This window comes from Hypanus sabinus, chromosome 4, assembly GCF_030144855.1.
Source record: "Hypanus sabinus isolate sHypSab1 chromosome 4, sHypSab1.hap1, whole genome shotgun sequence".
NCBI lineage: Eukaryota > Metazoa > Chordata > Chondrichthyes > Myliobatiformes > Dasyatidae > Hypanus > Hypanus sabinus.
The window spans coordinates 161,442,373-161,464,530 of NC_082709.1; the positions used below are offsets into that span (position 1 = coordinate 161,442,373).

Genomic DNA, 22,158 nt, shown 5'->3' on the forward strand with positions numbered 1-22,158 from the left:
CAATAATTATTTCAGTTTCTTTTGAAGCTTCTCTATCAAACAAAATGATCTTCAAATACAGAAAGAGATTATTAGGGTCAATGCCTCTTAAAGTCTTCTTGCATCAAATTCTTGAACACAGCTTATTTTTCAATTGAAGTGTTTCCATTGACAAAACACAGCTTCTGTTTTCCTCTTGTGATTTGGGGAATACAGAAGCTCCAATGACACTGGGAGGTAGAGCAGGATGGTGAAAGGAAAGTTTTGCTGTTCATGATGTTGGGCCCATATTCTTTAGTCATGTCATTGCTACTCGTTTCTAACTCATGAACTAGCATGGCATGTATATAAGGAAGCTCAGTAGTAGTTTAGAAGTTGTTAATGATTAGGCCTACACAAGTCCATTTCTTTTCTGTATAGTTGTGGAAAGATAAATGATCTAGTTTAATTATCTCCCTTTGGATTTTGACGTTATAATGCCATTGCAGAGGCAAAAGAGGAAGGAGTTGACGCCTCAGGTCAGGATAGGGGAAGAAGAGGAAAGATGGCTAGAATCCAGAAGCTTAGCAGAATGGAGGTGGTGGGCAGTATGAAGAGGGAAATGACAGGCAGATGAGACCAAGTGGGGTAAATAGAAAAAAAATAAGCAAAAGGGGAGAGAAGCCAAGATTACTGGGAGTGAGTAGTAAGGAACACAGTGAAATTAGGTGGTGTTCTTGTAGCTAGGATTTCACCTCTGTGCGGAAAGCTAAGGAGTGACAGGTCAGTGTGGGAATGGAAGTGGGATGAAGTGGCATGTAAGTGGAAGCTCAAGGTGGCCATTGCAGACAAAGCACGTATCCTCAATAAAACTCTTGTATGTTCTGTCCCTTCCCATTCCAACTCCACCCCCCCCCCACAACTTTCCCATTCTTCACCTTTCCTCCATAATTTCCCTTTTATCTGTTCTACCTGTTACTTGTCCTATCCCTCTATACTTCTGTTTTCTCTTTCTCCTCCCATTCCATCTCAGTAGGAGAGTTCTGACTAAAGGTCTTTCACCCGAGCTATTCGAAGTGTTTCCCTTCCTACCAATGCTCATTGGCATAAAGTGATTTCAGCACTTCTGCATCAGATGTATATAGAAATAGTAAGATAGTAACCTAAAGCATAATACATGATAGTTGCATCCTAAACATCAGAAGCTGATGGATCAGACCAATTGTGCTGCCACAACGTGAAGAGGAGTTGTCCTGAAATAAACGTGAATGAGATCAAACAGCTTTATGGAAGTTGCTCATTAAATCTGAAAAAGGGAAGGGTGATCATTATAGTCCCAGTCTGTCGCTGCAAGAGTTCCCCAAACTGTCTTTCAGGTCTGATCATTCAGTTCTTTATTCAATGACCTTCCCTTTTCAATAATTAAAATTCCACAATATGCTATTTGTAAATCTCAAAGCATCTAGCTAACATTGCTTGAGTTCAATAGTATCAAATATTGTAATATTCTAAGTGCCAGTAAGTATTACTTTCTGCCAGTAGAGAGTCTAACTGCCTCCCTAAGATATGCAACCTTGCCCTCTCCCCCACCCTTCCATACAGCTTACAGGAGGAGAGCTTTCTTAATACTATGACCAAATTCACTAGGTGTGAATCAAGGGTTATAAATTCTGTGTGAGTTACTCAACATTCAGAATATCTTGGGGGCATCACCATCATAAAGTAGAGGTGTGAGGAAGTACTCTGCAATCCCCTGGCTATGTGTAGTTCCAGCTGTCAATAAGAAGTATGATAATCAGGTTAAACATTAACACCCTCCCTGCCATCAAGCAAATATTTCCAAGGTGTAGCATTACAAAGGGCACTCTTATCAACCTGTAGGCAGCAAGCCTTAAAGGCTACTACATTCAATTTCCCTTTCAAGTTGTTTGCCATTATCATCGGAGTACAGACTGCTAGACCCTATTCCTGCAGGAAAAATCTTGCAACTCCACCTAATTTCTTTGTGTAGCAGATCAAGAGGATTCGTTAATAACTAGCCAGAGATGGGAGATAAGCAATGGATTTGCCAATTATAACCTGTCTTTAAGTAGTGAGAAAACCCTGTTACTGGTGATTATGGATAGCTGGTTCTTAATAGACTCAACATTCCTGACATTTGAACTTGTATTCAAATAAAAGTATTTGAATACAATCATTTGAATGTGCATTCAAATACACATCCACTATAGATATGTAGTGGAGAGTATATTGACCAGCTGCATCACAGTCTGGTATGGAAACACCAATGCCCTTGAATGTAAAGTCCTACAATAAGTAGTGGATACAGCCCAGTCTATCATAGGCAAAGCTTTCCCCACCGTTGAGCACATTTATATGAAACTCTGTTGCAGGAAAGCAGCATCCATCATTGAGGACCCCCATCAGCTAGGACATGCTCTCTTCTCACTGCTACCTTCAGGAACCTTAGGACTCACACCACTAAGTTTAGGAACAGTTATTACTCTCAGCCATCATGCTCTTGAACCAAAGGTGATAACTTCACTCTACTTGCCCTGAAATGTTCCCACAAGCTATGGACTCACTTTCACAGACTCTTCTTTTCATGTTACTGATGTTTATTGCTTATTTATTTCTTATTATTTTGTGTTTGCAGTCTGTTGACTTTTACTCATTGACCGAATGTCCAAGTTAGTGCGGTCTATAATCGATTCTGTTATGGTTATTATGCTATAAATTTATTGAGTATGCCTGTAAGAAAATGAATCTCAAGGTTGTACATGTACTTTGATAATAAATTTGCTTTGAACCTTTAACTTTTTAGGGATGATCTTGAATTGAATATTTTGTATCCTTTATGTCCAATCTTACCACTGGAGGGAGCTTCAGTTTCAGGGAAAATGTATTACATGTCTTTTTTATCAAAATGTTATCTTTGGAAATATTTTACCTTGGCGGTGATTTTCTTTATAACCAATCATTTCCTAATAAGTGGAAGGGCAGCACTATGAAAATACAATCCACAGCATAAAATTCTGCATTGCAATCCCTAAATTTATTTCATTTTATGGTAATTATCAGATTTAAAGTATATTATATTCTTTTGTTATTAATTTAAAAGTGTAAGATGTTGCTTCCATATTGCATTATAAGATGTACAAAGCAAACATCTGTGACACTGGTTAACTAGTGTGTTTGGCATTGACTGTAGATTGCTTGTAACATTTGAAATGGTTCAGACCCTTACTGGAACTGACGATCAGTAACTGAAATTCTTAAAAATGAACTGCAATTAAATACTCTGAGAAAATTGAGAAATAGTAATGCTTATGTGTTGTAGTATAGCTACTAGTATAGTAGTAGCTACTATAGTAGTATAGCTACATTTTTGGACAATTTTTACTATTAAATGCACATACAGATAGTGTTCTGCACTGTAAAACATATTAGGCCATTCAGCCCATTGCAGCTGCTCTGCCATTCCATCATGGCTGATTTATAATCCCTCTCAACCCCATTCCCCTGCCATCTCCATTTAACCTTTGACACCCTTGCTAATCGAGAACCTATCAACCTCTGCTTTAACTCTCCCCAATGACTTGGCATCTGCAATATCCATGGAAATGAATTCCACAGATTCACCATATTCTAGTTAAAGAAATTCCTCTTCTCTTTTCTGAAGGGATGTCCTTGTATTCTGAGGTTGTGCTCTCTGGTCCTCGACTTACCCCTCATCCATTATAAGAAATGCCCTCTCCACATCCACTATCTAGGCTTTCAATATTTGATACATTTCAATGAGATACCCCTCATTCTTCTAAACTCCAGTGAGTACAGGTCCAGAGCCATCAAAAGCTCTTCATATGTTAATCCTTTCATTCCAGGATTATTCTCGTGAATCTCCTCTGGGCCCTTTCAAATGCCAGCACATCCTTTCTTAGATTATGGGGCCCAAAACTGCTCACAATATTCCAAGTGCAGTCTGACCAATGCTTATAAAGCCTCAGAATTACATTCTTGCTTTTATATTCGCGTCCTCTCAAAATGAATGCTAATATTGCATTTGCCTTCCTTACTATCTAATCTTTAAGTAATCCTGCACAAAGACTCCCAAGTCCCTTTGCATCCCCATTTCTGAATTTTCTCGCCATTTAAAAAACTAGTCCATGCCTTTATTCCATCTACCAAAGTGCATGACCATACACTTCCTTACACTATACCATCTGCCACTTCTTTGCATATTCTTGTAATCTGCCAAAGTCTTTCTGCAGTCTCCCTACTTCCTCAACACTACCTGCCAACCACTTATTGTCCACAAACTTGGCCAAAACCATCAATCTAGTTTGTACAGCAACTTTTATTCACTCTCAAAGTGACATTAATTTTCCACATTAAAAATTGATACTGGGTGCAACGTTATCCTGTATGCACCCACAAATTGCACACCAGTTTGGTCTCTGTTAGGCTGGATGGTGGTGTAGTGGCATCAGCGCCGGACTTCAGGGTGAAGGCTCCCGAGTTTGAATCCAGCCGGCTCCCTTGCACGCTCTCCATCCGTGCTGGGTTGAGCGCCAAGCTAGCAACTCGGCCTCGTAAAAATAAGAAAGCCTGCTAAAAGAACGCTGTCATGATGGCGTCCCGATCCCAATGACTCGACTCGGAGTTAAAGGCTTTCTTCTTTCTTCTTGGTCTCAATAACTACCAACAGAAATTGCTCAACAAGTCAGGCTGCAGAGACAAGAGTTGGTGTTGCAGATCAAAATCCTTTCCTCAGAATGCTTCACTTCAACATGACTGCTAAGCTGAGAACCAGCTGCCATAAATGACTGATAATTGAGAACCCCAACTGAAAACTATCCTTTGGAATGGCTGCATTCTTTAGTCGACTTCATATTGCCTCACTTAGACTGTGCATTATCCTTGACTGATACTCTGTAGACCAGAGATGACAGAGTTGTATTTGTTTTGCCTGAAATGCATGTTGTAAACTTTCCTATGCAATGCAGTAATCAGGAGTTCAAGTTTAATTGTTCCATACATAAATACCCATGAATACAGCCAAACCGAACAGTGTTACTCTGGGACCAAGGTTCAAAGCACAGTACTAACAGTCATACACAGCACAAGGCACATATAAGATATAAGTAAATTACAGACACAAAAAATATGGTCCAAGACTGAATGCTGCAGCAGTCTGCAGTCAAACACAATATCAGCTTGTCTTCTGCCAAGCAAACACTGGTGGTAGCACCAACTCCAGCTTGGATGCCAGGCTGCCCCGGCATCCTGGCAGAGTGCACTGGGCAACCTGAGGCCTGGCACTCACTATGACTGAGGCCATGCAGCACCCCTGCTGCAGAGATTTATTATTCAGCCTGGTGGAGAAAGAGAGTAACAATAAATCCAGTTGTAAGCACAAGCTTTTACATTATTGTGATCTGACAGTGTAACACGTAATGTAGGAAGCCCAATGCAGGAGTGGGTACTCGGGGTGAGTGACTCCAATGGTCACCATCAAAAGGGCTGCTTGCCCATGTCCTATGGGAGATAAGGTACTTTGAGAGGTCAAATTATGTTGGGGCAGCCAAAGGAAATTGCAGAGGCCTCAGTGTTCATATACAGAGGGACCTTGATGTGCAAATTTTATAGCTCCCAGAAAGTGCTGCTACAGGTGGATAGGGTAGAGAGGAATGCATTTGGTAAGCTTGCTTTCATAGGCCAAGGCACTGAGTATAATGTTGCATTTATGCAAAACATTGATTAGACCACATATTATGTACAATTCTGGTTGCCACATTCCAGGAAGGATGTGGTAGTAATAGTGCAGAAGAGGCTCACAGGCATGTTGCCCGGAATAGAGGGCTGTAGTTATAAGGAAAGATCAGACAGGCTAGGGTTATTCTTACTGAACCCTTGGAGACCAAGTCATGACCTTATATAAATTTATAAATGAAGAGGTCCATAGATTGGATAGATAGAATCTTTTTCCCAGGAAACAGAGTGTAAATCTAGAGGGTACTGGTTTAAGATGAAAGGGAGAGAAATTTAAAGGAGACTGAGAGTTAATGTGTTTATGCAGAAGGTAGTGAATATCTGGAATAAGCTATCAGAGGAGGTGGTTGAGGCAGATACAGGTGCAATGCTCAAAAATTATTTGGACAGGTACTTGGATAGGAAAGGTGCTGAGGAATATAGGCTAATGTGAGCAAATAGGATCTGTGTACAGTTTAATAAATAGTACAATAGTAACACTTCTTAAAAGAAAGATACAGCAAAAACAAATAACTTACCATATTTATTAGGTAGATCGATGGGGGGTTGTTAAGGTGCTAGTGCCAAATAAAATAGAGATTTGTAGTTTGGTCTTTTCACCACCTGAACTTCTTGTAAGAGATTGGTTCTGTAGAATAATGGCTAATTGAACCAATCTCAATTTTTAATGTCAATGTTAAGCCATTTAAAATTTTATAATCCTAAAGCACAACCTATCAGTAATTAAAAGCATGAGTAGACAGATGGCTATTTTAGAAATTCAATTATATCTTCGCCTTGCCTAAAGCAACGTGCTGCTTGAGGTTGTCGACAATAGTGTACAGAGTAGGAGATTGAGTTTCTCGGAGATTAGATTTCTGCAGGCTTCTGGTACATTGAGGACACTTTTCTGCTTCAAGTGATTTGGATAATATACAGGAGATGGAAATATTAGTCAACTGTCTCATTTAGATTTTGGCTGATGTGTTGATTTTGTGCAGAATTCTGAGCGGACAAGGAACAAAACAGAATGATCAGATGTCAGCTGGGAGGCTGACAGTTAATACCTTTCCTTAGTTATGTAAAACACCTGTCGACACTTTTAAATTAAGAAGTTTAAATGATGTGAACCTGAGGTGAAGAAATACAAAACTTAGTACAGGTAAGCACATGAGTGAATGTAAATTCTAATCAAAATGCTACTTGTTTAAAAATAAGATTTTGACAGTTTTTTTCCACGAAGTTCCTAATTTGATTGGATTCAGAACACCAAGTAGCTGTTGTTATATATGATGAACAATATATAGTCAGTATTTACAAAGCTAATTTACTCTGGGCTTTGGCTGCTGCTTCCAATTTCTCACATGATACATTTATTAGTAGCCACACTGAAAAAATAAAATCAAGATAGATCAAAATGTAGGGAGACATGCTGTGAAGTTAATGCGTTAATGCAACCTTCCACTGAGTTTATCTTTGTGATAATTACAAGACAATTCACACATGCAAGAACATACAGTTGATTTTTAAAGAGTTTTGAAATAAAATTGAATAATTGCATCACTTCATTTTGTTTTGCACATTTTAAAACAATGTACCAGTTTATTCAAATGCCACTAAGTAGGTACAGGTGCTTCATGGCTGATGAGAGTGGGTGATACAGCTTTGCAGGTTAGAGAGACTGTTCCCAGTTGATTTGGAAACAAAGCAGTAACGCACAGGTAAGATTTCTCATATTCCTAATGGTTTGAATTATGGTTCTGAAATTAATTTATTTTGCCTTTGTTACAACAATATGACAGGGTCTCCAGCTTTATAGTGAAATATTATTTTGAATGTATAACTAAAATAACTGAAGAAAACTAAGTAAATTCAGAACTAAATTTGATTAACTTGGTGAGCAGGGACAACATACCAACAAACCAAGATTGGTATCACAGTTTCCTGGGATTTTCAGTGAACCTGGATTTGAGGTTGTTTTACCATTTTTATTTCTTCTTTCTTGAACCTCCTTCAATATAATTTTATTGGAGAGTAAGGCTTGAGACTTCTGTGAGAAAACCAAAACAGTTCAATAGTAGGTCAGAGATCACTTCTGGCTTATACAAAATGTAGAGTAAATGTAGATAAAGTTAACTGCATATTCAGTTGTACCAATGGATCTAGTAAATCGAAGGACACTATTTTGGTACTATATGGCCACCAATCAGATTGACTGGGTACCATGGCTGATTTTAGTCTCAAACTGAATTACATGGTGGCCTCGTGGGCAAATAGAGAAGGGATAAGCATAATTCCTTCATATTTTTTCTCCTCAGCTTTAAATTTGGTCTGTTCATTGTAGAACAGTATTTATTTATCAACCTCATTAGGGTTTAGGATATAAATAACAGTCAGTAATGCATTGCAATTGGTATACTGTATCATTCAGGGACCAAAGGCAAGTGTATTAGACTCTTCATGTTACCCAGTAGACAGAGGAAGCACTGATAGACATAACCAGCTGGTGCCATGTGCATTCTGTAGTCCTTCAAAAGGGCGTGCTTCAACAAATTCATGACTGTTTAATGTTGTTAATTAGGTTGTGAGACTCCTAGACTATTTATGATAATCGGAAAAGTACTTTCCAGAGGATTTTTATTTTTTAATGATTTTTTGGCACTCTTCCATTTCCCAAGAGATTACATGACAAGAGAAGTGGCCAAAAATTTCAGCTGGAAGAAATGTTTCTCCTTGAAGCTCTGGCTATTTTAGAGCAGGGCGTGCTTGATGAAACTGCTGGCCATTTCTTATTTATGTTTTCTACCTTCACCTTCCCTGAAGCCTGTGAGTCAGTTGACCAATGAAATAAAATCAATTTAAAAATTAACAGTTCTTCTGGATTGTGACTTGCACTGAACATCCAAAGGTAATTGCACCATTGAGACAAAATAGATATGAGATAATATCATAAGGCAGGACATTTTGGTCAAATGTTGTTAAACTACACAAGAGTAAAGTTGTAACATCTAATGAATGGCATATGATATGCAACATGCTCCATTGAGTGGAATGGTATCATTGCATCAATTATAAATAAATAGACATCACTTACAGATGCTGAGATACATAAAGTCATAGTGTGTATCATTTACATGATGCCTTCCAGCAAGTTCCCAAAGTTGCTTCCCGAGCATCTCTCAGACTCGAAACTCCTACCGCCCAGGATGCGAGGCCAGCAAGCAAACCAGTATCGGTAATTAAAAAGCAAAAATAAAAAGTGAAAGTTTTAGTTAGAAACAGTCTTCCAATGAGATAATGCCTGTAGAGGTAAAAAGAGAATTAATAATTCAGGTTGATGTATTTTTACTTTTCCAAATGTGATGCAGGGTGGAATAAATTTTGTTAGGGCGGACGCCAAGGTTGCTTAAAAGTTACAGTTGCTTATTGTAGTGTATTCATTATTTCAGTGATATTTGAGTAACATTGTAACCATATTGATTAAGCATTCTTTGTTGTTTACATAATTAATTATGTTATGTGTAAGAAGTACATAAATGGAACATTATCCCACCACTTGTCTCACTAAAAATAAAGAAAAAAAAACTACATAGACAGTTGGCTCCTGTGTTTTCCTTTTGATTAGTTTCTGGAGCTACAAAACATAACAGCAGCGATGAGGAGGTTTTAAAACAAACCTGAGGAAACTGTTGAAGTGCAACATTGTTTTTCTTTGGAAAGGGAGAGAGACATTCAAGTTAAAATTAATACAGTGTGTTTTTCTGTAGAACAGGTAAGAGATGTTTAAGTTTAAAAAAGTGCAGCATGTTTTTCTTCGGAAGGAGATAGAAATGTTCGAGTTTTAAAGGAAGCAGAAAGCATGAAATTAACAAGCAATGAGTATGGCGACAGGTTTAGAAACAGTGAGTACCCGTGATAATAATAATACATTTTTAAAAAAAGCAGAAATGGCTGGCTAAATTGTAATGATGGACATAGTTGATTGCACATCAGATAACTGGATGATGTACACAGAATTAATTGAGCCGTAATTCAAAGCAAGTGAAAAACACGCGTCAGTATTGCTAAGTGCAACAGGTAGAAAAGAATACAGTTTGACCAACTGCTCTATCCAAACCAGCTGAAATGAGCATTCCTTTACTCCTGAATGTAATGCAGGAACATTTAGAACTGAAACCATAGTTGGTTGCAGAACACTTTAGGTTTCATAAGCAGAATCAAAAGGAAGGGGAGTCCATTTCAACTTACATGGCTGAATTGAAGAGGTTGTCAGTTCAATGATGGGCTTAATGATGCACTGAGAGATTGTTTAGTTCATGGAATCTTACAAGAAAGTATTAAAAAATGTTCTAACTAAAGTACAACTGTGGCGACCCACTTTCTAGCGCACTCAAACTGGCTCACAAATAGCCAGCGTGCTGGCATAAAGGCCAGTCCCAAAAGGGCGCCAGGTCTGCTTCAACAACAAAGGGAAAGGTCTGCACGGGACTGTGAATATGTGCCCCCTACAGCATCCGCGCCTGGGGAGGGCAGGATCAGGGAGGCTTTAAAGCGAGGCCGCGAAGATCGAATAAAATCTTTTTTAACTGCAGTTTACCGACTCCATGTCATTATTTCAGTGCTGCGTGTAGCACACCGCTACACAACTAACATTTAATAGAGCTATTGAAATTGCTGTATCAATGGAAATAGCAGCCAGAGCAACAATTGAGTTGCAGTCAGAAATGAAAGTGAGCATGAACAAAGTTACAATGTCTAAACAAAAACTGCCCGGCCAAACAAATTGTGTTATTGTTGTGGCAGGGGCTAACATACACCAGCCCAAACACAGGTTTAAAGGCAATACTTGCAGAAAATGCAACAAAGTAAGACACATACAAAGAGCATGTTGGACAGACAAAAATAAATGGACTGCACAAAGAAGAGAAAAAGATTAATAAATGTCAAATTGCAGTTTCAAAAAAAGCACTAATCTGCACGCTATTGATGAAAAATCTGATAATCATGAGAGTGACACAAGACTTAGTAGCTTTAAGAATTACATTGTGAAAACTAACAAGAGACAAGCAATATGGCTTACACCAGATGTGAAGAGCAAATTAATTAAAATGGAATTGGAGACTGGCTTGGCTGTTTCAGTCATTCCACAAAATGAGTTTGAATAGCATTTCCAAGATAGTGAACTGAAGACTGAAGGTATCAACTAAGAACTTCTGTGGGAATGACATTCCTAACAGTGAAATACAACAACCAACAAGCTACATTGGGCGTGTATGTGGTAAAAGCAGAAAGACCAGCATTGTTGGGCCATGATTAACTGAAACAACTACAACTTGATTGGAGACCATCCACTACTTGCATGCCATATCCCCTACAATAGAGTCAACTGAAAGCAAATTAAGAAAGGTACTGGATGCTGGTACAGCAGTGTTCAAAGATGGCATTGGCAAACTCAAACATATTAAGGGTAAAATAATGTTAAATGAAAATACCACACCCATGTTTAACAAAGCCCGCCTGTGATAAATAGCCAGTGAGCTACTATAGATTGCATGGAGGCTGAAGGAATTCTTTCCAAGCTTGAGTGGAGACTATGAGCAATGCCAGCTGTCCCAGGGTCTGTCAGCACCTGTGGTGATTTTAACGTCACCATCAACCCAGTACTGAAAGTAGATCAATATCCTGTGCCCAGGATGAGGGATATCTTTGCAAACCTTTCTGAAGGGCAACACTGCAACAATGTGGACTTATCTGGGACCAACCTAATGGATTTGGAAGCAAAGTCCAAAGTGTTTCTCACCATAAACTCTCACAAAGGTCTTTATAGCTATAATAGGCTTATTTTTGGAGTTGCATCTGTACCTGCACTCTGGCAGAAAGTGATGGACCAGCAAGGCTGCCCAGGCACTCTGTGTTAATCAATAAAATCATTGTTATCGCTGAGGATGACAGGGAACATCTCCAAAATCTCAACAGTGTTGAAAAGATCAGAAGATTATGGGCCCAGAGCACAATGGGACAAGTGTGAATGATTTTAACCAACACCTCTTATTGCAGTCACACCATTGATGTACAAGACTTGCACAAGTGTGCTGAGAAAATTCAAGCAGTGGTGGATGCCGCAGGGCAAAAGAACATGTGCCAGTTGCTGTCTATTTCTCTCTTCTTGTTGCTGCCATCAGGAAGGAAGAACAGGAACCTCAGAACTCAAACCACCAGGTTCAGGAACAATTATTACCCCTTTAGAATCAGGCTTTTGAACCAAAGGAGATAACTTTACTCAACTTCCCATGCCCCATTATCGAAATGTTCTCACAACCTATGGACTCACTTTCAAGGACTCTTCATCTCATGTTATCAATATTTATTGCTTATTTATTTATTTATTTATTCATTCATTCATTCATTCATTCATTCATTCATTCATTCATTCATTCATTCATTCATTCATTCATTTATTTATTTATTTATTTATCATTATTATTATTTCTTAGCTCAATCTGGTAAAACCTGAGGTATGGGCATAGCAAAGCACACTCATTTGTCAATTGCTGGGAACCTGCGGCCTATTCTGGTGGTGTTCAGTATTGTGGCCTTCTGAAGATCTACATAGATATTACTGTGTACCCTTAATTGTTTAATGCTATTGTGTGGTGCCTTTGGGATGACATCAGTTGCACATTTTCCTATCAGCACCTTGTTTGTGTTCCAAAGTCTTGCAATTTCCTCTTTTAACTTAGCACAATTCTGGAGTTTGCACTTACTGATTTCAGTAAGTTATGTGTGTTTGGAATGGCTATATCTATTAAATAAGTTGTTCTTGCTTGTTTATCCTGTATTATAATATCCAGACAGTTATTATGGATTGTCCTATCTGTAATAACTGATTGGTCATAAAACTGGATCAGGCTTGTATTTATAGTAAGGTATGATTGCACTTAGTTTGTATTTTAAAGATTTTGGTGAATGATGTTTGCCACTTTATTGTGCCTGTGTAAGAAATCAGATTGAGTTAAACTGCTACAGGAGCCTATACTGCTACAGGATTGTTTCTGTGTTCTCTTGGCATTTTCTACATTCATCATCTTGAATTTGTTGGTCTTTTATTTGTATTTTTGATTTTTTTTTGTGTTAACAACCTGGTCCTGTATTGTCTCAAGGAACCTTTCTATTTCTCAGAAGAGTTTTCCAACTCTGAGCCAGGGGTTCAAAGCTTCCTTGTCAACATCCAGTCTGCTCAGATCGTGTGGGTGTCTTCCATGGAGGGTTATGCTCTTCCATTGGTTAACTTTTTCTTCATCAGTGATGACGTCTTCATTTTTCTGGGTTGTGCAGTCATTTCAGGTTAGTGGTGTATACTTCTTATCATATGCTTACTTGGAGTGATGATTCTTGTTTTCGGTGATGCAAGTATATTCTTAGAAGTTTTATCTGACTGTTGTGAAGATTTTTAATGTCTGTTATACTTTTTCCCCCTTCTGTCCTAGGTAGAGTCAATCTAAGTGCATTCAAATGTACATAATGTTTTCTGCAATTTGTCATTTCAGTTCTTATTTTTCTTTGTAAATTTTCCAGATTGGCTTTGGACCAAGATATTATACCAAAAGAATACATTAATATAGGTATAGCAAAAGTGTTTATTGCCTTTGTTATATCTTACTGTTGAGCCCTGTTTAGCAGATTTTCTTAGGCCTTGAAGTAAATTCTGTCAGAAGGTTATCTTTTATCACACTGTGATCTATTTTCTTTCCTTGTTGATATCCCAGATACTTCCATGTTTCATATTCATTCATCGGTCATATTGTATCCTGTATTCTATTAGTTCTATTGCACCTTTCTTTTAGGTTTAATGTTCTGCATTTATCCAGTCCAATGTTCATGTTTATATCTTTATTATTATTATTGTTGTTGTTGTTATTATTATTATTATTATTATTTCTTTTTGTATTTGTAGTTTGTTGTATTTTGTGCATTGGCTGAACACCCAAGTTGCTGTGTTCTTTCATTGACTCTGTTCTGATATGGCACTGTAATGATGATGATGATGATAATCATTATTATTCTATGGATTTATTGAGTTTGCACACAAGAAAATTAATCTCAGGGTTGTATATGGTGACACATATGTACTTTGATAATAAATTTGCTTTGAACTTTGAATTGTCAACTACCATAACAGGTTCCTGCCAAACCCACTACAGTGCTTCACACGCTGATCTCATTGCTGTAGATTGGGAAGAAAGCAGTGTGGGGTGGCTTTCCAAAAGGCAAAGGAGCAGTTGGCCATCGGAAACTGTACTCGCACATTATGATCCATATTGTCCAGTGAAGCTTGCCTGTGACACTTCACCTTGCAGCATAGGTGTAGCTATGAGTGATGGAAGCGAATGCCCATAGCCTTTGCATCACATACTACTGCAGAGAAAAATTATACATAGATTTACAGAGCGGCCTTAAGTCTGTTTCCTGGAGGATACAATTACAAGACTGAATTCAAGATGACAACTAATCATGGAAGTACTGATGGATTGTCCCAGCTACCCTCGGAAAAGGAAATACCTGAAAAATTTACAAAAGAGTACACTCCTTTCACGTATTCTCCCTAATGTAAATTGAAAGTCTCCCTATTACGGCAGAACTTACCTAAAAGAAAACCAGAAAAGACTCCACACTGCCTCGTGTCTACATGGCAACCCAAAATGGCTAGAAGGTGCTGCAAAAATTCTAGTTCCCACATTTTTTACCAGTGCCAGGATGAAGTTGCCCTTGACAGAGGATGGCTTCTGTGGGGATTGAGAATTGTTGTACCATTAAAGCTGAGAACAAAAGTGTTGGAGGAGCTACAAGTCAGTCACACAGGTTTGGTCAAAATGAAAGCCCTGGCTTGAAATGTTGTCTGGTGGCCTGGGATTGATCTGCATCTTGTCATGCATTGCTCCAGATGCCAACACCTCCAGAGGATGTCAAGACCGGTGCCTCTCAGTCCTAGGAATGGCCTGCATTGTCCTGGCAGAGGATTCATGTAGATTTTGCCAGACCACCCAGGGGCACAAATTTCTTCTTAGTAGTGGGTACAATTACTGAGCTGGCAATTAAGCATTAAAAAATGCTCGGATGGAGTGAGGGCCATTCAGTTATCAAGTCTTTCCATGTTTGACCTACAGCGTGCCCTGCTGTGGGTTCCAACCGGAAGTGTAACCACTAAGAGAACGTTATAGAAAATTTAATTGCGAAAGGTGATTGAGGGCAGTATCTGCAATGTAATATCAACATTCATCCTTCAAATCTGACACGTTGCTTTACTTTATCAGCATTGGAACTGCCTTATTCAGCTCAGTAATTGATCATGCGTGCCTACAGTTACCTCAGAAGACCCAGTCTAACTTTGGGGCAAACTGCAATCTATTTGACCTTAAATACATTATTCAGAGCAGCTTTACTGGAACGATGTCACGAAATGTAATTACTTTGAACTGAGTCACATATACTTGCATACGCATCTCATGGTTTGCATTACTTCTTGCGTGAAACCTAACAGAATATCACATTCCTAATTCCTGGTTTCGTCACCCAACTGGGATAAACATTTGGTTAATTAGAAGGATGACCGGATAAATGATACAGTATATGAAAAAGAGTGGAGAAAACGTATGTTTGTCAATAGTCTGCGAAAACAAAATCACTTTCTACTTAGAAACCAAATATCCAGAGGGGAAATACATGTGACGTTAACTTTAGCTGAACCAGATATTCGGAATATAATGGTTATTGTATCAATAAACCCCATCTTGAGAATAAAATATAAAAATAAAATGTTGATATATTTAATTCATAGGGACTTAAGAAGCTGAACTTTGAACTGATCGATTTTTGGAAAGCACAATGATCATTTGTGATTTATAGACTCATAAGTACAGCACAGAAACAGGCCTTTTGGCCCATCTAGTCCGTGCCGAACCATTTAAACTGCCTAGTTCCGGACTATGGCCCTGCGTACGCATTTATTTAAATGTATCTCTCATATTTTTCATTCCAACTATTTTACCTGATAAATCATCCAATCGTTTTAATGTACCTTAACCCATTCAAACTCTTTTCGGTCAAAAGCAAAAAGAACGCTTAACGGTGTGAGAACGAACCGGGATATTTCACCAATAGATAACGTTGACCATACTTATAGTTCCCGCTGTTTTATGCCAGGCATTGTGGCGCCTCGTGTATATATTCCGTTTCCCTGATCCGACTTAAAGCTGTTATTTGTTAAAATTGGGGATGTTATTGTCACACAAACGGTGAAAAATTGTGTTTCCCACGGCATCCTTTCCGATCATTTCATCGCACCAGTACAAATTACAACGGGGTTAAGTTTGGTAATGACTACAAGCATACATTCAATTATTAGATATTAACTATACCCTAAAAGCATTTGTTTCAACAGATTTGCAACCAATAATTACTCAAAACCCAGAACCGTAACAACAGTAATTAGCACCTGAGTCCACCAGAGCCAAGCTGCATGGGAATTTATTGAGTTGCAAAAGCTGTTTTAATCGTGGATCTAATTGCTATCAGTTTATTGTTTGACAGGTTAATTTTAATGGTATAAAGGGAAAGTATTTTGAAAATTCGTGGAATATCAAGTCAGATCTCAGAAGGATTTATATCATCGCTGCTGCTCTTCAATGTGTGACTTCTATTGTCTTTTGCATCTTATGCATTCTAATAAGTTTTAAATAGCATCTCTCTGAATGATTTCTTTATATTAAATACTAAACTGGATTTATAAAAATGTGTGAAACTGATCTTTATACTCTCTGATATTTCTCCTCAGCTTCTGCATCCATGTGTAATATTCCATCCACTCTGTGATATGTAAAAAAAAGTTAAACCACGTTCATTCTCCACCATAAGGTACTAACTGGCAAGTCAAATCACCAAGTGAGAAATATAGCTTCCAGTATGACGTTCTTCAACTATCTGCCGCTGAGATCTCTGCGATCTGCGTCCTGGATTCAGCTGGATCCGGAAGACAAATCTTGGAGCTGGTGTGCACGCGCGCCGCCATAATCTCGACAGATATTTCTCAGTGTCTGCCGCGGTTTACCGTCAAGCATTGCATTCTGTGCACCTGCCTTCATGTTTTCCCGCTGTGTAGTTCGTAATTCACCGTCAGTCTTGTGATAAGTGAATACAATTAGGTAAGGTGAGGGGCCACAAAGAGCTGTATATAAATGAATCACTTGTCCGTTTCTTTTTCCCACACGGTTATGTTTTTTTTCCGCACATTTTTACAATATTTGCAAGTCACAGTTGAATGCGTGTATAGGAATTAGAATATCTTGCAAAGAAAATCCTGTAGGGCAGGTCCTTATTGATAGACCAGAAATCTAGAGCAAAAATGCATTTTCTCAAGTATTATCTGGACACATGACCCAAAAAAATAAGTGTGGGCGCTCAACCCAATGCTTTTCTTGTGCTGGGCAGAACTCATTTATATTCTGCTGGAAGATAAATTGATTTAACTATCAACTCAATTTCTCTCGCGATTGGAGTATTTGTGTGTTTCATTTAAAATAAATGTGTATTATTTTTATTTTCCTTAATATTTCTTTTTTTATATTAACTCTTAGAGATAATTTACACTAAGGTGCAGAAATCGATCAGAATATTAAAGCATCTAATTGGTGACTTGCAGGGGGAAAAAATCCCATTTCACTCGCTCTTTCCATAATCTCCTAGCTTTGTGAGAAAACAATGAAGAGCTGCCGGTACAAATGAATCACCAATGAGTTAGATCAGGGGTGGCAAAGGTAAAGCAATCATAGGTGACCTGGAGAGGAAAGTGAACACCGGTGTCAGAAAATTTAAAAAAAAGTCGCCAGATGCTCTTTTAATGACCTGGCGCAGATAATTAAAATCGAATTGTAGCCTGAAGCCAGCCCAGTGTCAGAAACGAGCTGCACATTTCATCCTGAATTTACGATGATAATATAGCAGGATCTATACCAATGTATATCGGTAAATAAAAGAATGTATCCCGATTTACGCTTCCCCGTAGTCTTGGGGGGGGGGGGAGAGGAGTTAATATTATATTGCATTTTATCTCAACATTGAAGTCAGTGGAGACACAAAAGACTGCAGTTGCTGGACTATGGAGCAATGATCACTATATTAAAGACAGTATAGAAGTGCAAAATAAACAGGACTCGGACAAAAAAATAAAATCTCACATAGAGGTTATTTCAATCTAAGATAGATATGAAAAAGAAAACAGAGATAGAATGCCATTCCCTGCAACACCAAAAGATAAAAGGTACAGTGATTCCACTGATTTATCCTAACAGAACTGAACTGAGGGAATAATGGCCTCAACTTACATGTTTAGTATGTTTTGGTAAATAGAACGAGTCCCAATATTTATTAGGTCAGACAATGAGGTTACTTTTGAACACAACTAGTGTTCTCATATTAATACAAGAGCAATGGAAACGCGCAGCCTAATTTCTGATTTAAAACATCACAAAAGCGCGAGGTTGAAGGGTACGGTGCTCGGTTCAGCGTCGTTTCCTTTGGAACACTAAGAATAAAGTTCGAAGTGAATTTATTATCGAAGTGCATATATGTCACCCGAGATTCACTTTCTTGCGGGCATCCGCAGTAAATACAAAGAAACACAGCGGAATCAAAGGAACCTCGCATACACGAGACGGAGAAACAGCCAGTGTGCAAAAAAACAACAAACTGTGCAAATACAAAAAGAATATTAACGATAAAGAAATAAGTAATACATATCGAAATTGAGTCCATAGACTGTGGGAACAATTCAGTGTTAGGGCGACTGAAGTTATCCCTTCTGCTTCAAGAATGATGGTTGAGGGGTAATAACTGTACCAGAACCCGGTGGCGTGGCTCCTGAGGCTCCTGTACCTCACTTCTGCAGGCAGCAGCGAGAGGAGACCAAGGCCTCGATGTGTCATGTCCCAGTTGGCTGCACTGATATTGCTATATCGCAATAATAATCGAAAGGTTTGCCTCAGGAGGACACTGCTTACATTCAGATTTCATAGACACAAGAGGTACTGCAGATGCTAGAAATCTAGAATAATACTACGCACAATGCACTGGAGGAGCTCAGCAAGCCAGGCAGCATCTATGGATGGGAATAAGTAGTCGACGTTTCGGGCCGAGACCCTTGTCGACTGTTTATTCCCATCCTCAGATGCTGTCTGACTTGCCGAGCTCCTCCGCCGCAATGTGTGTATTTCACTCAGATGTTTTCCAATTGTTACAAAATTATTGTTATAACGATGTCTGCGAGACAAGTGATGAGAATCCCACCTTTAAAAGCAACTGTATATGATTACAACCTACACGCTCATGAATCTTGACAGGAAAAGCGTCAAGGAATAATATTTGGAATAATCGAGTTATTGATATTGTGCGAAACTGCTAGTTGTTACGGCTCATAGAATTTCTTCCCTTTAACGTGTTTTGTTTGATTACCAGGTATTTGCTTTTGACTAAATTCCAGTGATCTTTATGGCGCCAATTTCTTTCAATTCGCTGTTAGTTAAAAATTCAAAGGCCCGTCCATATAAAGGTGGATACTCAAATTTGTAAATCGTTCCTAATTTAAGGTCTAACTACAATTACATATCTTCAATTATTCTTTCCCGTGAAGAGAACATAGCCGTGTAATTAATAACAGAGAGGACACATTAGCTTGTGTGTGTGTGTGTGTGAGAGAGAGAGACAGAGAGAATTATTACCTTCGTACGTGCCTTATTCGTTTAAAGTTTATGTATAATATACAAAAGCGTCAGAATCCGACCCAATACAGTCAAAGATACTTTAAAATTGCCCACATTTTACAGAAATTGAAGTATCTTCAGTTATAAAACAAAATAAGTCAAATTTGCAAATAGTGTGGTCTGAAAGCGGCATTATTACTCATTGTTAGTCATCTTAAGTATTTTTTTATTTTGGAAAGTACATTATCTTAGAGCAAATGTGCGTATACTAAATATGGACTGTGCAGCTTACCATTCTATCATTTAGTATTATAATCTATCATTTTACATTTATAATAAAACTGCAGGTTATTTAACTACATGTTGAATTAATAAACACTTTTTTAGTTAGAGAAAAGATTGTCAAAACAACTTGGGAATAATTAACAATGGTAAGTCAGCTAATTACTCTCGCAACGTTTAACGGGCGACTGGGCAGTGGCTAACAGGTTTTAACTAACGGTTTCTGCGACACCTGATATTGCAACCAAACCAATAGCAAATCGGGTCAAAGTCATGTGACAAGAGAAGTCGTACGATTATTTTTGAATACCGTCCAATGGTGAATTTTATTTTTGATCGGAACGTTCAACAGCCAGTGCTCATGTTGGCTTCGTTTCACTTTAAATTCGACTGGCCTTCCAAGAACTTCGTCCAACTGAAATGAATGAGGCCGAGGGGAAGACCAGCGTGGCCCGTTTGCTCAGCGCAGTTGAGTGTGACCTGGTGGCGGGCAGTGAGAAGGGAGATCCCACCGAAAAGCAATTGAAGGTGGTCCTGGAAGATGCAAATCTTTGGCAAAAGTTCAAAGCAGTCACCAACGAAATGATTGTCACCAAGAATGGAAGGTTAGTTAATCAACCAGCTAAATGTAGAATACATTAATAGATTTGAGATCATTAGGATTCAAGAATCTCAAGTTACTGGAATAAGATAACTTCAGTCAAATAGTGCTGGTAAAATAATTATTAATAACATTGTGAATAATTAATAGCAACCATTTAATTGAAAACGTATGGCTCAAATATTTATGAAATACATTATATTTATGCATATCTTCTACAATGTTCATACTCTACATGATACTTAGCGGTACTGTTAACTAAAGTTCAATTTTTATATATACATTTTCAAATGCTCTGTGAAATTTTATTTTTAGTGGGCACACTGCTTATTGTACATTTGATCTAGGTTCAAGTTTATTGTCCATCAACATTCACATGTAAACAGCTAAAGAAAACCAAGTTCCTCAGGGACCACTGTGCAACACACAGCACAGAAAATATCATTAACAGATAAAAACATACTCTATGGAGATGTTGTACAAGTTGACAAAAAGGCATATAGTTAAATATGCAACAGTTTTACTGCTACTGGCGCTGTTAAAAATGTGTACTGGGTGTTCAAAAAGTCTCACAGCCTTGGCGGAATAAGCTGTTGCCTACAAAGTTCTTGTTACCCCCCCCCTCCCCCCCGGTAGGATGTTAAAGAGATGTACACAAAACTATTTTTACTCTGACCTAGTTCAGTTCATTTGTTTTTCTGCCTTTTCTCTTTCGTTCAATTCCTATGGTTATCATTTGTTTGCATTTCTTCATTTTATTATTTGAAACGGAAAAGGAATTGAGATTCTATGGGAGCCGTGTCGATATGTCATTGCAGTGGCCAGCTGGATGGGTGTAGGGTTCAGACAAATGTGCACCAAAAGCAGATAACTTCAAAGTGACGAAGAGTCTCGGTGTCAAATCCTCTGCATAGATGCTGCCTGACCTGCTCAGTTCATCTCGCATTTTGTTCTGAGAAATCTACTAATTATTAAAAATACCCACCCCCCAAAAAAAACAAGATGTTTCAGAAGTAAAGACTTGGTACTAGGTTAGCAGTTCATACCCTCGTGACGATTGGGGAAGAGAAGAGAATTCATTCGTGTATGTCCGTAAGAGGTAAAAGAAATTATCAAACTAAATGATGAACTCCAAAACATCTTCACCTGTGAAGACGAGGCTTAATAGAATTGCAAAATAATGACAAAACCGAGAAGGTTAGAGAGAAGGGGGAGGTGGAAACCAGCTTTCACCGAGCGAGGGTTCGAGGCTGATCAGGAGCAAAGTGAATCTCTAGAATATTAATGGCAGTGATGGCGAGAAAAGAAATGAAGGAGACTGGGCCAGATCATAACATTTCTGCTGAGTACGGGCGTGACTTCCGTGCACCCGAGTAGCTCAGGCGTGAGGAGGGCAGCCCTGTGCAGTTGGCTGCCTTCATTAAAACAGTATGTGTCGGCATGCCATTAAAAATCACAATTAAATTATTTCAAGATGTTCATTTTTGTTTATTTTGAAATTATTTGTTTCTACGTGAACTTTTTGCGTGTCTTTAATTTCAGAACAATATCAGCGAGCTGTCAAAAGGCAGCAGAGTTGGGGGTCCCGGGGGAAAATCGTATCACTCTCGTCAGTTTTTCAATGTCTTTCAAAGCTCTGGGTCAGGAGAGAGAATCCTCAGTGCTTCCCATTATAGAGGGCATGATAGAATTAACTTGGAAAGTGGCAAAGATTAAATCAATACCTGTATACTGCCAATTTTGGTTGGTTGGGCAGCGTCTGCAACCGGGTGCGTTCCGGGTACAGTATTCAGCAGCCTACCACAAGGCTGAAAG

The 22,158-nt window shown here is 38.5% G+C and overlaps 1 protein-coding gene and 1 long non-coding RNA gene across 6 annotated transcripts in view; one reads left to right on the top strand and one right to left on the bottom strand.

Moving 5' to 3' along the window:
* Positions 1 to 93: 93 nt before the first annotated feature.
* Positions 94 to 22,142, bottom strand: LOC132393427 (uncharacterized). Its single transcript, XR_009511868.1, has 3 exons — positions 22,068 to 22,142; positions 8,804 to 8,903; positions 94 to 7,759 (listed from the first exon to the last, which is right to left on the bottom strand). It is a non-coding gene; the product is annotated as an uncharacterized LOC132393427 (long non-coding RNA).
* LOC132393424 (T-box transcription factor TBX19-like) overlaps positions 19,704 to 22,158 on the top strand; it is a 30,862-nt gene continuing 28,407 nt past the window's right edge. Inside the window, exon 1 of one of the 5 annotated variants that reach the window (XM_059968639.1) lies at positions 19,704 to 20,347. In XM_059968639.1, coding sequence (XP_059824622.1) covers positions 20,163 to 20,347 — 185 coding nt within the window. In that variant the 5' untranslated portion in view covers positions 19,704 to 20,162. Of the gene's footprint in view, positions 20,348 to 21,353; positions 21,443 to 22,158 lie in introns of those variants that run through there. The other 4 variants (XM_059968640.1, XM_059968638.1, XM_059968641.1 and 1 more) reach the window with 4 other exon arrangements.